Raw genomic sequence first — 18,210 nt, forward strand, 5'->3', positions numbered from 1 at the left:
TGGAAACTCTCCCTTATATACATTTACTTCTATATATGACATGAATAACCAATTGAAAGCTTAGAATGGCTAGTGGCTTTCTCAGCCATTTTAACGTGTATGGACACCCTATCTTTCTTTGGAACCAAGATTTCAAGGAGGTAGGTTGTGTCTACAGTCTGCTCAAAATTTCATATATTTTTCAGACTGAAATACAGCTTAGTTATTAAGCTTGATAAATTAGAGTGGAATTCTATGGTACTGATATAGTAATTTATGATTTTTTGGTTATTTGACTGTATATTTAAAAAGCTAAAAAATTATTCCGTTTCATATCCTCCATGTGCAAAGTTTTAAAAGGCCTAGCAACCTACATCAAGCAGCAACTGAGTACAAAGGTTGTAACTAGAAGAGAGAATTGTTTGCTTTACTTCTTTATTTACTGTTCTAAGTTTTACGACAAATAAGTTTAAGAAGTTATTTCAAAATAGCAATAATCTAAATACATATATAATGTATAATAATTGAAATGTGACTGTATTTTACAAAATACTAGTCTACTAAAACTCAGCCAAGACAGTTTTATATTATTGGGTAAGGTAAAGTGTGCATGTGTGCTGCATCATTGTAACTTTTGTATTGTTAGCCAAGCATGGGTGAAAGGTCAATATAATAAAATTAATAAATATATATAAATGTATAAAGTTACGAGATTTAAGCTATTTAGTCTAAACATTTATGTTTTTGTGTTATAATCTGTAGTCATTCTAGAACAAAAAAGGCATAATTTATATTTATTTCCTAATTTTTTTAATGTGGTTATGAGATTGGTCAAATCGACCAAACCTGTACAGAGATTCGTTAGTGAAAATAACAGATAAAATATAAATATTTTCTTAAAAAATGTTTGAACATTATTAGAATTTTGCATGTGAAATTTGAAAATTCTCTGATGCACAAATGTATTTTTAATCTTAAAATGAAAATTACTTTGCATGTTGGATAGGCAATATGCGAAAAGAAAAGGGATGAAAAAAACATTGCTTTACAAACCTTAAGACCTAAAAAAAACCCTGATATTTTGCATGTGAAAGCATTGTAATGTTTACTGATAATCTGACAAATTTCGTTAACATACACTTACTAATTTAAAAGTTATAGCATGAAAACTATAACCCGCACAAAATGGCTACAAAGTCGGTCCCAGGGCCCGAGCCTGTGCTGAAAGAGTTAAAGCATAAACTGTAGATATTGAGTAATTAGAAGTGTATGATATAGTATGATGAGTTGCATTTCATCCTTTTCTGTTCTGAAAGCACATTAAGAATATGACATAACAGGCACTTACGAATGCTTCTGGTGTTTCAATAGTGCAATTTGCTAGGGTTAATATAATAGTGTGAAGTCTAGAGTTGTAATGTTATTGATAACATACAGTGTACCTAAAATTTGTTGCTCATTGGGTCCATGTCACATTTCCATCATGATATACACATGCTCCTCCAAGACAATAATCTGTTCCTCCGGTATTGTTTGAAATTGTTTTGAAGAGTAAACCATGGAAGTGACTTCACTTATCTTCCTTGGCCAACACAGTCAACAGATTTTGATTAAACAAGAAACTTGAGGATAAACTTGAACATTGCATTCACCACAGTAACCCACAACTAACTTGAAGAATACAGTACAATTGAAAAAAACACCACATCTGGAATCTTGTGGAATTACTTTTATGCTGATTATTCTAGGCTATTACCACACCAATGGCAAAACAAGCAAAGAAATGATCGGGGCACCTTTTTCAAGAGGATTAGACCAGACCAGGCCCCCAGGCATCACTGACCCTGGGACATTGCCCCATCTGCCCCTCGCTAGTTCTGCCTCTGTGACAGTCCTAACAAATGAACGAGTCAATTTTAACTTAAAATAACATCTTTTTTTTTTCAATAGTTTCCTAACAAAATGGTGAAATATCAAAACTTCTTCATGTATTGATCATCATCATCATTAGTAAAGAATGGTTTTTGATTATATAACAAATAACAAAAGTAATATTATAAAAATAAACTAGTCCCCTAGAGAAACTGTATCTTCCTGTGTAATGTTGCTTTAACCAATATACATACACACTTGATACTTGTTTCACTGTATCTCAAACACTAATAAGATATTGAAATAATAGAATAGCACCATATTTATTATGTTTTCCCATGGGGAGGGAGACATATTTCCTATGTTTATTTTTTTTTCTATTCAACAATTAGTTACAACTAGATTCCTATATTTCTGGGCCTATCATTCTGAAACTTGGTGGGCATATATCTTAGTCCAATATACCCACACAGAATTTTCATTTTTTTTAATTGACACACACATTAGGGAGACAAATGTCAAGCACTAAAAAGAACACCATATAGCCTGCAGTTTATTTAAATCCAATGAGACTTGGTATAAAGATACTTTGCAACAGACCTCACAGGCTAAAAAGTAGGGGTCAAACAAAATATTTTGTAACGTTGGGGCTTTTGGCTTGCCATTCCTTTATATTTCAACCAACTTAGATGAGATTTTGCACATTGATAATTTGTAAATGTCTTCACAGACTGAAACAGACATATTTTGGATTTATGCCTTTCATGAGATTTTATAGGGGTAAAAATAATCAAAATAATTTGCAGAATTATGGTTTTCTGCTTTCTAGTTCTTTATATTTTGACTAATTCAGATGAGATTTTGTGCAAAGATATTTTACAGCAATTCTCATTGACTGAAGCAGTCAGATATAGAGATTTAGGCCTTTACTGCAATTTTACAGGGGTTATAGGTCAAGTTATTTCCAGAATTAGGTTTTTTGATGAGCTTTTCCTCTATGTACCATTGTTTTGCCCCAATTTAGGTGTAAAATGTTTGTGATTATGGATAACTATTTATGCAGAAACTGTCTTATATATTGTAAGGTCACGATTTAGTATGCTTCAATACATCTCTCTCACAAAAGTCTCAAGATGATACCGCCCATCTCTCTGATGTACATGCAGTATATTCAGGTGAATTTAATATATGTTTGAGCTGTAAGATAGGTGTGCTAAATAACAAAAACTTTGTTCAAATATCGATTACAAAGCATAATCAAAACTATTGCTTAACTGAGTTGATGTAACATTAAATAATGAGACTGGACACAAGTAATACACAATATGAGCAATCTATTAATGCACTAAAACACAAATATAGCATGTGAAGCTGCAGAGCACTTACTTTGAATGATCACTCTAAATAGCTTATCTCCAATTTTTTTAGTCAAGACCAAGTTCTACAAATAAACTGACCAGTTGAAGGAGAAATTTCAAAGTAACTAAATTCCACGATTCTTAATTTCCAAGAAACCCCAAATTTACCCAGAGCAACATCCCCTACCATATGACTGGTTATTCTCATTACACACAACCTCTATATATCATCTGAACAACCACTAAAGGATATTGCTGTTGCATCCTTATACAATGTCATATTTATAAGCAATGTTCTCCATGAGTATAACACGTATTACCTAACTGAGAATGATAAAAGAACAATGGTAACTTCAATCAAGATCAACTTAAGTTTCCTTGACCATGTGTTATGTGAAACCTGCACATTTGTACAGCAAAGAATAAATTCAGAATAAATATTATAATACTAGAAGAAGATAAAAATATATGGTATATTCATATACTACATATATATACCTTGAATACCATTTCTCCCTTGAAATCTACTGTATTCTAAGGATGTTCTTGAATAAGGTGGATGAGGGAAACATGTTGCCTTTCTAATTTAAGTAATTTTTGTTGAGTAGGTTCAAGTTCATTATTTACATCACACGATTGGATGCTCATAGGTAATTAAGTATACTGATTAACTGAGTTATCACCCAGCTCTATAAACTAGACTACATAAAAATTAATACTGTAATTTTTTCCTAACACTTTACTTTCAGTGCTCAACTCATTGAAGTGAGCTGGTTCATCATAAGTGTAGTGTGAACAACTTATGACATAATGGCATGAAAAGAGAGTGTGTGTTCTTTGTGATTCTACATGTGTCTAGTGACAGATCTCAAGTAGCTTAAAAGGATTTTTAATCTCTAACAAACAAAATTCCAAGTGGAAATAACATTATTTTCAACATTATTACATTTATGGAAAGTACTTAAGCATGTAATACAAAGTTTGAAGTGTTTTGTAGCTAGACTTTTAACTTGAAAAGTTTGTGTCAACATATGAAGATACCTCTGGAATAAAATATTATAAAATAAAAAAGTTCAGCTCTGGTCTGGTTTATATCTACTAATTGGTTTGACAGTGAATAAAAAAATATTATAAAATCAAATATAATAACAGCTGTTTTATTACAAAAATAGTTAACGTAACAAAAAATTAAATCAGGATGTAATGTCAGATCCTGTGGTTTACCTCATGTACTTCAGCTGGTTGATGTTCATAGGCTAGTGGTGTTAGATATAACATTAGTATTGCTTAAAAATATTGGCGTGTTTCATAATTACTTGACAAATTCAACTTTTATATAACTTTAAAAATAACATGTAATGTTTGCTGTTAGTTGATATTCAATTTACCAACTGCACATGGATCTCTTGACACATCAAAATCTATCACATGGCCAACTGTGGCAGATTGAGGTCATGGGGGTATGGTATCATATTATTAATTGTAAAAGTGAAGTGGGATAGTAAATTTTCATGATGGCCAGTGCTTGAAACTAAGTCTTGATGGTTTAAGAAAACTGTATGGCTGTTGTTCATATTACAGTAAAACACCACTGGTTATTTGACTACCTCTTTTCTAAGTTTAATCTCAAAGTTTTTATGTATTAAAATTTATTATGTGCTTTGCAACTAGTCAAGCTATTCTCAAACTTTCATACACTAATCCATGCTGTAACCTCCAAGATAAGTAAGGAATGCAAACATGAAAGCTCTTGTAGAAAACTTATGGAAATTATAACATGGAAAATACAGTATTTTCAATGAAAAAAGTTGAATATTTTTAATAATAAACTAATATTTACTTTTCATCAAAGCAAGCTATGTACTTAAAGTAAAACTAAAAATTATCCTAGCAATTATTATAGTTAAGTAATTATATTCTTCTTAGATTTTTACTTATAAAGATTAAAATTAATCATTTCATCAGTTGGGTACCATCACTTTTAACAATAATTTCAGCCATAATCCCAGCAATAGTTCATGAGGTTCAGCCAGCTTAGGAGATTTAGGTTAATCCTAAATACATATAATAAGCTTACAATGCAAAACAATCTATACAATAAAATTATAACAAAAAATAAAAAAGCATTTGATATACTAAGTAGTACAACCAATACTGTCAATGAAAATAACAATAAATAAATAAATAACATAGCCTACTTACTTATGGAACACAGAAACGAGTTGTCAGCTTAAACTACTGTCATAGAAGAAATTTGTTTGGAGAATGTAGCCTTAGTGTAAATTACCTTTTTTATCTCCAATTCTTCCTAGCCTATCTTTTGATCAAAGAAAACTCATTAAACCACCCCCTACTGTCTAGCATCAGAGGCAAGTGACAACTGTATTCAACACACTGTTTAAACTGTGTTCAATTTGTAGCAGTAAATTTCCCATAGTACATGTTTATGAAGATACAAAATGCTGTTTGAAAATAATAAAAACCTTCTCAGTTAGATAAAAAATACTTAGAAATCCTTAGTTTATATAACTTACATGTACTTACAGAAAGGACATGCACATTGAAAACTCCTGGGTTCTGCAGCATACAAAGACAGAAACACTAATGATATACAAAGATTTACACATACTATGGATACTCTTGTTAAGAACTGCTCTGATTTAAGGTATATATATATATATATATATATATTTACTATTAATTTTTCTAATTATAATAATTGGTTAGAAACATGTACACAATAACTGTTACATTTAAAAGTGCATCTTGATTTAAAATAGCATTTCAGTAATAAAAGTATAATCATTACACAAATAAGTAGCATAAATGCATGAAACATTCAATACAAAAAAATATTTTTCACAGCTTATTTTTACAGTTAACAAAAGGATCAATTACAAAAACCAAACTTATTATTTTCAAAGTGATTCTTTTTCACTATTTTAGGTGCTTTTTTTAACATACATTTAAGCAACATTGATGATAAAGATGTTACTATCATGAAGAACAGCAATGTTTTCTTTTGTTGATTTGGTTACACAAAATTTGCTATTATTTCAGGCCACAGAATGCATTTTCCTAATATGAAAAGATGAAGTGTTTTTAGCTATAAGAATTTTTCATAGATGCAGTTGATAAAAAAAAAATCCAATTAAATGCCATTATACATACACAGTGAAGACAGTATTATTGTAGCTTGTACCTTTAATCTAGATGTTTACAGAAATTTTTATTTTTGTTCAGCTGGATGGGAGATCAATGTAACATGATGGGCATGGCCTAGATTGGAACTTTCTACAAAGTTCAAAAATAATTTGAAGTATATATATAAAAGAGTTATACTACAGTTAGTTAGTGAGTTTGTTAGTTAATGAGTAATCAGTGCATGATTTAGTCACTTTGTCTCTTATTGTTAGTGAGTTAGTTTGTTCAGTGTCATAAACAACAAGTTTGTGTTTTGACAAAAAAATAGATATATAAACTTAGGCCTATTAATAGGTGAAAATAAGTTATATTAGCTGTGGAATTTTAAGTTGAAGAAATGAAGGTATATGTAATTGTTAAGTGGACTGGACTTTTATTATTGTTTTTATTGAATAAGCCAAAAGAACCCAGCAAACAATAAAAAACCATTGCAATGGTATATTACATAATGCACAAACCTTTAAACTATGAGGAGGACAGCACACACAGCCAACCAGCATTCCAATAAATGCCACCAATACTGCTCCAGCTACCACTGCTGAGAGAATTAACTTCAAGTCCAGTGGAGTTGTATCAGTCACAGTAATGGAGGCTATAGAAATTCCAAACTTGATTTAGAATATATACGTATACAGGAAATGTGATAAAAACAGACATTTACATGTATAGTGCAAACTTATAAAGTTAGAGATCTAAAATATTGTACTATCTTACCTATAATGTTTCAAAAATAATTTCTCAGAGACATACACATATCATGGTACAAGTGTACATAATAATATTTAATTTTGGACTGTTACATTTATATTAATAACTTAAGAATACATGTGGTACACGTCATATGAATGGATTGACAATGATTTAAATATTCAAAATGTACTAACCAAACTGTAAAGGTTTTCCAAATGCACAGAATAGGGAGATTTCCAGAAATACAAGCACTGCTAGGAGTTCTTGAGGCATGATGTGGTCAAAAGCATTTATGTATCAGCATTATGACACTGACATGTAGAAAAAAGAAGTAATTTATTATACAATTCCTTCTTCAATGTTCTACAGGCCCTAAAAGAATTCAAGAGAATAAATACAAAAATAACTACAAGAAATATATATAATAATAATTACATCCACTTTTTTATTTTATTTTAATGCATATGTTATGTATCACTAAACTTGTGTATTTGATTTGAACTACCAACGATGTGTAAAACAAACTTTCCTTTATATGTTATAAATAATAGTACTAATCTAACAAATATACATCTGGTATGTAATACAATTAAAAAAATATATATTTCTTTATAATTCTACACTACCAGTATGTGAGCCAATTAGAGGGATATCATGAATTTTCAAAGGTGTCAAAATATATCTGATATTATAAGTACAGAAAAAGTGAATGCACCCTGAAAAAGTCTTTGATATGGTAAACTCAAAAAGCCATAATTTTCCAAATAGTCACACATACTTTCATAGAACCTAAGTCTCCAAGGTGCATCACCGTACCAGTTTAAACAGATATTACTTGCCAAGAAATAATGTCAACCTATATCATAATCCTAACTGGGTAATAATCAAAGAAACAATATGTGATTAGATGATTACATGGGGAGTATTTACCCTGTGGAATTCTAGCTTCCTCTAATAACCAAGAGACAGAAGAAGAGGAGAGCAGCAGGCTACTACACTCTAATACAACCATCCTTCTCATTGTGTCCTTTAGTTAATGTTGCTGGGATGGTGCTTCTCACTCTCATCATTATGAATCTCATCCCTATAGCTCTTCTTTAACTAAAAAATAAAGAGGCACTACTCTTCTCATGCACACTCCTCCTACTACATATTGTTGTGATCTTTAGCCCATCTTCTCCCTATGATGTTGCTCTTCCTCCTGATCTGCTATTCAAGCTGTTCTTCGCTTTCATCATCATGTATCTTACTGTCGAGTCATGTGCTGATCACTTATTCTTTGTGAGATGAGGTTTGAGATTGCTGGTTCATATTTCCATAGTAACTAACAAATGGCTGATACAAAACGTGCTGTTTACTGTTTCTTTTTTCTTATCTTCACATTTTGTCTTAAATAAATAAATAAGTATGTAGCAGTCCTTGTCTGCAAATACTTATGATGTGTGGACCTATTTAAGCTTCACCTAAAGTAGTGCTTTCCTAAATCTGTGATGATGAGAACAACATTAACCAAGCATCAGAACATTGGCCAACAATGAGATTATATATAGTTGTCATGCTAAATAAGACTAATCATGGTTCACACACTGATGTAGATTATTTTCATTTGTTCCAGAGTTGATGCATATACTGGTGCCACAGCTTTTGATGCAAACAACAGCTCATTTTCTATGACGAGGAACCCACTTTGAGACTAATAATGGTTGGAGAGGGCTTGAATGGGTAATGACGAAAAACTTTAATATAAGTTTAACATAACAGCAAATGTACAATGTTTCGACAAGGTTTTGACATCATCACCCATTCAAGCTGTCTCCAACCATTAACATCTCATTTGTTATATCATTATATTTCAACTTCCTGAAGCACAATTGAAAAGATGGAAACTATCTCCAATACTTTTGTAAATATGCTTTAGCTGGTTTATCATGGACCTGATCTGCTGGTCAGAGGGAATGCCTTCATCTTTGTGCCTATCCTTAAATCTTTCCTTTAATGATGTGTTTCAGTAAGCTTGACTGAAGCAGTTCCTGCGAGAAAGGTTTGGTGAGATGAGGTGAATTAGTAAGTTCTGGAAAAGTTCCTGATGGCAGTAGATATTTTTGAACTGCATAACCTCTGCACAAATCTCATTCTCAAATGGTAAATCATATCTACCTGGATACTTTATCACAAGATATGCTTGCAGTTGACTTTCATCTTTTTTGTGACAAATTATACTGGCCATGCTTTAACAGATCTTTGATATCCTGTCCAAATATACATTTTACCTTAACAAAACCTCATTGCCCACCAAGTTGGAAATGAAACTGCTGCTGTATTTATCATCAGGAACATAAACATTATGTTATCCATTCGCAGCCTCAGCAATTCCAAGTTCCTCAGATTCCTCCAATAAAAGTGTTCTCCTAAGGGCATAACACAACATCTTGCTTGAGACTTAGTCTCTCCATCCTCCTGATCAACTGATAATTTAGGCTCTGCCTGCCATTTATATTGCTTTCTTCTTATTAAGGTCTTAGTAGTAATTGTAACTATACTCAAAGGCAACAATAAAGTGATACTAATATAGATTTCAAACATAAAAAGTAGAAATAGACATAAGAGATATATTTGTTTTAAAAATGTCATATTATTCACTCGTACTATTAAACAAACATAATATGAGGATTTTTTTACTTGTTGTGTGAGAGTATTCTCCACTATACTCAACAATGACTGTGAATTTACGAATCCTTGTTCAATATCCACTTCCTCCTTCTTTACAACTGGAATTCTCATCTTCTAGTTCAGAATCATTGTCCTTGATATCTGAAATTGCATTCTCTTTTACAAAGCTGTCCATTTCTTCATCCTTTTGGACCTGTGAAGTACCTTCCTTCAAGTCACACTATAATACATGGGTACAAATATTCACAAACACTCTATCTCCAATTCCAGAGTAAATAAAAGCACAAATTGAGAAATCAGGTAAGTCTTCATCCAGTAAGGTGAATATCATTACTTTGCTTCAAAAGATTCTTCAGTTGTGTTTTGAGACCTGCCACTTCTCTTAGCAGATTGGTCTAGTTGGCTTCAGTTGTGCTCAACAAGTTCAGAAACACAATATTGGGCAACTACCAAGGGAGGCCAATGCATTAATGGCCTATGTTGGAGTTAAGCAATTGTTTCTCTCAATCAGCCATGACTTAATGGCATACATTACCTTAGCAAAGTGAGCATCTAGTGCTGATTTTTCACCCTGGGTTTTGGTACTGGCAAACTTGACAATCTCAATTCCATTGGCATAGGCAAGAGCTGGGAGGAGAAGAGAGACCGATATGTTCCGGTAACTAGAAGCATTATCATTTTGTAACATGATACACATGAAATCTGGAAGATCATGTTTTATGCAGAACAAAGCTGCCTCAATCATAGATGTAACTGCAAACTGCATCTTTTGTTGTCCTCGTTTGAAATGTTATCAACGAAGAGCTTCTGAGAGACTGCAACAGGTAATTGTTGTGATAACTGATTTGTCATTTTCATTTTATATGCTCTAAAGAGCTTTGCTTTGTGAGTAATGTCATCCACAATGGACATTAAATGATATACATTCCCCTTGCCATAAAAAGATTTCTTCAGTTCATAAAAAACAAAAAGAAAACTAGTAGACAACCTTTGCAATGGACCTCCACATGTCTGTCCTTTTACCTGGAATCTCCTATAGCATAAGATGTGTCATGAATGGTACAGAGATCCATACTATAAGAAGCATTGTGGCTGTCATGAGTCCATACTTCAGGAATGAATGAGCTAACTCTGATTGCTTTAGACAGTGCTTGAGCAAAGTCCTTCAAGAATCCTAGCCACAGTACATCAAGTAATTGAATCAACAACAGATTCTGTTCATGGTGAATTATGCACCATTTGTCCATTTTATTCGTCTCATAACATTCTATCCCAATTATTTCTTTCCTGAAGACATTTTACTGGTGCAGTTGTTTACTCACATTTTGCTGAATCTTTTCTTTGATGATGAATCTCATGTTCTGTAGGACGTACTCTCTTGTACCTTAGTTTCCTCTCAATAGAAATACCACCATTATAATATCCACATCAACTACATTTCAAGTATGTACTAAACTTAGACATCTTGCAGCTACACATAAGCTTTGATGAAGTTGTTTCCTCAGCCATTTTGCTTGAAAAGCCACAGAGAAAAAGCTTCTTTAGGCAGAAAGACAATACTTTTTCAGCACAGGTGCAGCAACTTCAGTGTTTTTTTTGTCAAGTTGTGTGTGTGTGTGAGAGAGAAAGAGATAGAGAGAGAGAGGGGAGAGGATTCTGTAGCCATAGCACCTCAACTACTGAGATTCTTTCAATCCTGGATATATCAAAGAATCAGTAGGTGCCTTCAGAATCATAATATAATAAATACCAGAAAAAGATGCCAGCTCAACCCAAAGTATTTTCTTCTTGACTCACATACTGGGTGTTAAAGAAATGTACACAAACAAAAACAAAGCTTTTGAATAACTGTATTATATAAAAAGAACAAGGGTGTTTGTTTTGAATTTCACACAAAGCTACAAGAGGGCTATCTGCACTAGCTGTCCCTAATTCAGCAGTGTAAGACTAGAGGGAAGGCAGCTAGTCATCACCATCCACCGCCAACTCTTGGGCTACTCTTTTACCAACGAATAGTGGGATTGACAATCACATTATAATGTCCCCACGGTTGAAAGGGCGAACATGTTTGGTGTGAAGGGGAATCAAACCCGCGACCCTCAGATTGTGAGTCGAATGCCCTAACCACCTGGCTATGTTGGGCAAGAACAAGGAAAAGCACTGAACACATCATTCAATTCACACACTGAATGTAAGAATACTGTAGTTAACTGTATAATTCCAGAGATTAAATAATTTCTTGACAAAATACAAGTATAAAAAAATGTATTAAAACTTTATAAAATAAATGAGATTCTTAAAAAATAAAATTATTTTACGAGCAGATCCTTCAGTTACAATGTGTTTGTGGAAAAAATAAATGGGTCAAGGTTTTACTACTAATGCCAAGCTGAAAAGGCTTAATTAGTCATGACAGTAGTAACAGTTATGTACATGGATAAATTCCTGTAAATTCTCACTATCCGACAACTTTTCACAATTTTGATTGTGATTTAGTCTGAGACAACTTATGTCTTCTTCAAATACAATGTCTCTTTTGTTTCTAATCAATAAACACACAGTGGGTGGTTTTATCTTCTTGCTGAAGTGAAGATTATCCATTTGAGTGTGGGTTTATAGAAAAGAAAAATATTTTCCAATGAGGGAATTGTAAAAAGATAAGTATCAGAAAAACTAAATACTTTGAAAGATTTTTTGTTTTATCAAGAAATTACTAAAGCAAAATCTAAATAGAATATAATAAAACACAATACTTTGAAATATTTTTTGTTTTAGTAAGAAATTACTAAAGCAAAATCTACAGAGAATGTAATAAAACCAAATACTTTGAAATATTTTTTTGTTTTACCAAGAAATTATTAAAGCAAAATCTACAAAGAATATAATAAAACTTTTTTTTAAAGTTCTGAATAGGGGTCTGAGCTCCTTGCAATATCTGGAATATGAACTGCCTACAAAGCCAGTAAAATTCACACCATTTTCCAGGATATGTGGGAGTAAAATCCATACCCCATCCATAATCCCACATAAAATATGGTGGTGGCAGCACATGTGTGCAATACAAGATCTGGTGCCTCCATTCTATAAAGCCATATTTTCTGAAGTTTTTGCGAGTTCTGGTAACAGGAAGGAAGGATCAAAGAAGCTTACTTGCCACTGTAAGTTGGTGGCTAAATGTGGTACCTATCACTTCTGCTATCTGTGCAAGAGGAATACAGTCTGGCCAACCCCTAAACTTTGCATCTTCATGGCTGAACAACTATTGAGAGGTAAACTATTTTGTCAGTAAAGTGTTTCCTAATTAAATCCTTTGTCAGAGTGGGTTTTCTTTTGTTCTGACTTTAATACCAGAAACCATGAAACCTCTCAATTGCCCAGCCGATCCTGAACTTGGCTTTGTTGACTCAAAGATTTGTCATTAAAATAAAACTGAAATAACAATCTGTTTTGAAACATACCAAAATAATTTAAAAAATTTCTTATCTGAATTAAAAGTTTTTACAAGTCACAAAATTGTCAGACAAGGAATCCAATCTACAAAAATACAAAGGTAAGAAAAAAAAATTAAATAATAGAAATAAATTATACATATAATTATAAAATACTTAGCAAGTAGACATTTAAGTGGATACATCATTCCACAAGCTTATAACATATGGGAGAAAAAAATGCATATTTCTTTGAACAAGTATAGATCTGGGTTCAAGTTCATAACTTAAACCTATTATCCTTAATACCCAGTCCATGTTTGCAACATTTTCATTTTACCATTCCAACTCACAAAGTTAATAATTTTGAAAAACTAAATCAATTTGTCATTAACTCTAGAATGCCAGCATTAAATTTTCAATCATTAAATCCAAGTACCATGGAGTCATAGTGACTCCACACTGGCATTCTAGAGTTAAGACTTCCATGCAGTATGAAAAGCAAGTCCTAATTTAAATTTGAATCCTCCCATTATAGTTCAAATGTCTTAAACAAGATATCATTAAACTTGTCTGTACATATTTTCAACATGCTGATACAGTGTGTATCCTTCAAAGTAGGCTTCACCAGTCTCATACAAGACTACAAAAGAAAATACTTGTTTTAAAATATAAGATTTAGAACCACAAACTATTTTATATTTCTACTAACAACTGAACACTACCCAGCAAGAGGGTTTAGTAGTTTACTGAAAATCATTGCTGCATGATTATTTTTTCTACATTATCAGTACTCTTCTTACATATGATACAAGTCATTTCCCACATTACATAACATTATAATTTATTTGGCTTGATTCTATTGCATTCACAAAATATTTCTTCAGTGTTAAAACTTCATTAATTCCTAAAGGAGAGAAATAATAAGTCTACATACATATAAAAATTATGAACCTCATTAGGTATGTTCCTCTGTATCCTACTCTCACGACCCTACTAAATTGTCAATAAAAAATGACCAAGTTAAGTAAGTACTTTATTTTTCTAAACATTTTTAATTATAGTGTAGAAAAGATAACTATCAAGTTATATTCACTTTGAACAAGTAAGTTACATTATTATCATAAGTCCTGCTTTTATAACAGAAGAGGTCTGATCATTTTTTTTACACACACACTCCATTATTAAACAAAGTATATGTACAATATCAAACATGTGGACAAAGGTGACAATTTGTAATATGAGAATTTAATTATATATGAAGAGGGTTCAAAGTCTGTATTTCTTTTATAAAATTCTGTACATATGGTATGTCAAAAGCACCATGATATCTTTAAATTATAATCACTATATATTTAATTCTGGGTCATATCAAGTCCAGAGACAAAAAAATCATACAATAACTATTGAAAAGCTTTCTACTTAATTAAAGTTAAAAAAAAAGAGAGTACCATGCTGTTAATCAAGAAAACCTAAGCTAGAATCTGTGTTCCAGAATATTTTCTTATTAAGCCCAGATATCAATGGAAGGCAACTGCTATAGCTCAGCAAGAAGTCTTCAAGTTATGAAAAGGAAAAAAAAAGTATGAACCTTGTGTCATCTGACTGATACTGCATAATTGTTTTTATCTTATATGAAAAGCTTATATGTACAAAGTGAAGATATAATCAGTCTTTGTTCTTGTTTTTTTATTTTGACATGTTGAAGTCATACTTTTTTTTCACTGTTGAAATTAATCTAGTTCTACTAGTGGAAATAGTCTGATTATGGTTAAGAAAAATAAAATGCAGAACTTCACCAAGTAACCCTTGGTCATTATAAAGCTTTATGTTAAATGGGAAAGTGGCTTGAAAACTAATACCCTTGCTTATTAACTGCTTCTTACTGTATAAAGGAATTCTTAAAAGTTAGAAATTAATTAAAATCTATGTCATAAACTATCCCCTAAAAGTGTAAATATAATGTAATAGATGAATAGACAAAATTGTTTGTTAATTTCTTTTTGGTACTTTGGGTCAACTTAACTATAGTGAAAAGATGCCTTTTCCTAAGTAAAATTATAAAATAAATGATATAACTTTGTGTTTAACAGAAAGAAAATCAGATTCTTGTAATTTAAATAATATGTGTATATTAGATTCTAAACATAAATGCAAGATGATTAATACACCATTTAATGAACTAACAAAATATTTTGTACATTTTAAAAGTTCATTGTATATTGTCTTATATATTGAAAGAAAAAATATGGTTATGACAAACATGTTTTGTACACAAGAATCCAATTTGGGGAACTTCCAAGGCTAATAAATTTCAGAGTAGAAAACAGTGTAGAAATTTGATTGAGTCTGCTTTAAGTTTAAGATTTATGATCATATTTAAAATGCTTAGAGAGGATTGGGTAACATATGTACATCAGATGGTATGATTTTGGCAACCCCATCACTTCCACATCACTCTGCAAAGCTTACCTTGCTATAAAGAAAGCTCTAGATGCAAATTATTGATGTTCTCCTACATTTCTTTCAAAGTAAAAGCAGAGCACTCTCCTTCTTGATTTTTAATTAAACTTTTTTTAATACTTAATAAGGCACTTGGTGATAAGTGAAAAACCTGTTTAAATTTTCACAAAATCTTGGTAATATTTCAAATGCTTAGGGAACCTTTTGCAAAAAATTTAATCCATCGAGCCAAGAAACCAAAGATTAGATGTTGATATTTATTCAAGAAAATGCCCTAGGCAATTTCATAACTCAAGAAATATCAGTCATAACAACTTGGCTTTATTTCTTGGACAGTTTTATACAATTTATTACTCATTACATAAACTGTGTGCTTGAATGTTTTTGTCAGAACAGTTTTAAGAAATATGATTTCTGGGATGATGGATACACTGTTCATTAACAAATTTCTTTGAATGTCAATTTAGCCATCTGATTATATAAACATTTTCATACATACTGAGTATTTTGCTTTTAACCCTCTCACTACAGGTTGGTCAAAGTACAAATGTAATGACCTTTTACAGAGTTACATTCAAAATTAATAAACATGGCATAAAACACCATTAATAAATCAAATTTTAATACTGTATAAGGTTTAAGTTCTTAATTTTATAAAGAAATATTCTAAAAAATTCTCAATCTTCCTTTGTGAGATTTGCTCTCTAGGTCTTCTCCTTCATTAAGTTTTTACCACCCTTCTCTCAACTACAGAATTTAACATAAATTACTTATTATAATAGATAATCATAAGACGAAGTCTAATTTTTTACAGCCTTCAATCTTATTTTTTACGTAATCATAAACTGTAAAATCAGACCAACTTGCTTCCCCACCTGTCACATCCTCTCTTTCACAAATTGCCAGTGACTCTAACATTTTATATCATTTATAATGAATAGAAAGGCAATGTTCTAATCTATTACATGATGTATAATACTACATTGGTTCTAGTACAGAGTATTATCAATTTCGCCTTCAATTTGAAAGTTTATCTCATGATCAGATCAAGCAGCAAAGGGAATTAATTTAAGTTTCTTTTGTCTTACATAGCCAGTTAAATTATAATAGATACAGGACATTGTTTGATTTCAGTGTGTTATTATTCTGTATTTTTAGGTGCATTATTTAGGTAAATAAAAATTATTTAGTGTACTAGTACCATCATTATAAAAAGTAGGCTTAAATTTCATTAGCAACCAAGAGCAAAAGAACAAGAGATTAAAGATAAGTACTATGTTTTTTGTTTTTCATGTATTTCCTTATTGTAATAAAAGTTACTAAAATGTGAAAATTGGAAACTTATTAGGTTAGATAAGGTTAAATTAGGTAAGAAAGAAAAAAAAAGATAATTTAGATATATTTCTTATTTTTTGTGGTGAGTACAAGGTCTGCATAGTTAGGGTAGAGAAAATAACAGATAAAATATAAAGTTTTACTGAAAAAAAGTTTGCTATTTATTTGGAAGGTTTTAGAGATTTTGAAAATGAAATTTGAAAATTTTTGAAGGAAGAAAAAATTTTTAATGTTCTCATGAAAATGACTTTGCACTAGGGGCAGTCAACACTCTGACTATATATGTATATATTCACAAATATATCTTTAGTAAAAATACTTAATTAGAAGAAATATTCTCATCATAACAGAGGTAGTTTCTTTGGTGATAAGGTTTGAAGTCATAACTTTGAACATGTCACAAAAGATGAAAAAGTCTGAAGAGCTAGCTGCAGTGGGTGTGCCTCCAACAGGTTTTCCTACTCACGTGAGTATCTCGCATCAAGATCAAGCTTCACCAAGGGTAAATAAACAGCTAACACATCCTTCAATTACAGCACAATCACACTGGTTCTCAGTGAACAGGAAAGACTTTCCTGGTCTTCCTTTGATGTTTGTGCTGTAGCTGATTTCTCTGTCCAGATGTCATTCTGGAAGGGAGGACCTAAGAATCTGTTTGTGTGTGGGCAGCAAGATTGTTTAGAGTGAACTGCCCATACCTTGCAATGCAACAAGATAGGTAAGTTAACTAGTTGCAGCCAACTACAGAGAAATGCAGAAGAAACTGTAGCGAGTAGTAGTTCCACTCCAGAAAATTAACCAAGCCTAAGTGAGAATTGGTTACTTTCTTGGGAAGATGCTGAAGGCAGCTTGCACAAAAGGGTATGGTGTTCAACCCAGCTCACTCAAGGATGGGTGATGCTTGGTACAGTTCCATACAGATACAAAGGTGAGAGATGGAGTTTCTGATTGATACAAGAGCTGCCAAGACACTGGCTGATCTCACTGTGTATCAGAACTCCAAATGAAGCCACAACTCTGGCCAGTTAAGACTAACTTTATGACAGAATAACACTAGACTAGATGTGAGTGAAAAAGAGTGTCTCCAACTTTCTCTAGGTGATTGCAACCACAAATGAAGGTAGTAATAATTAATCTTGGTTTTGGCATTGGCATTCTGGGGATGGATGTACTGGGAAATTATCAGTCAGTTCTGCCTGTGTAAGAGGTGA

At 31.8% G+C, this 18,210-nt stretch overlaps 1 protein-coding gene across 5 annotated transcripts in view; it reads right to left on the reverse strand.

Annotated features, from left to right (window-relative positions):
* The window catches only part of LOC106464354 (serine/threonine-protein kinase LMTK2-like), a 49,066-nt gene that overhangs the window by 25,523 nt on the left and 5,333 nt on the right, over positions 1–18,210 (reverse strand). For 2 of the 5 annotated variants that reach the window (XM_022392041.1, XM_022392043.1), the window contains exons 2-4: positions 7,298–7,414; positions 6,872–7,005; positions 5,754–5,786 (exon numbers count right to left, since the gene is read on the reverse strand). In XM_022392041.1, coding sequence (XP_022247749.1) covers positions 5,754–5,786; positions 6,872–7,005; positions 7,298–7,376 — 246 coding nt within the window. In that variant the 5' untranslated portion in view covers positions 7,377–7,414. Of the gene's footprint in view, positions 1–5,753; positions 5,787–6,871; positions 7,006–7,297; positions 7,472–14,652; positions 14,686–18,210 lie in introns of those variants that run through there. The other 3 variants (XM_022392042.1, XM_013924483.2, XM_013924482.2) reach the window with 3 other exon arrangements.

Source organism: Limulus polyphemus, unplaced genomic scaffold (genome assembly GCF_000517525.1).
Source record: "Limulus polyphemus unplaced genomic scaffold, Limulus_polyphemus-2.1.2 Scaffold1625, whole genome shotgun sequence".
NCBI lineage: Eukaryota > Metazoa > Arthropoda > Merostomata > Xiphosura > Limulidae > Limulus > Limulus polyphemus.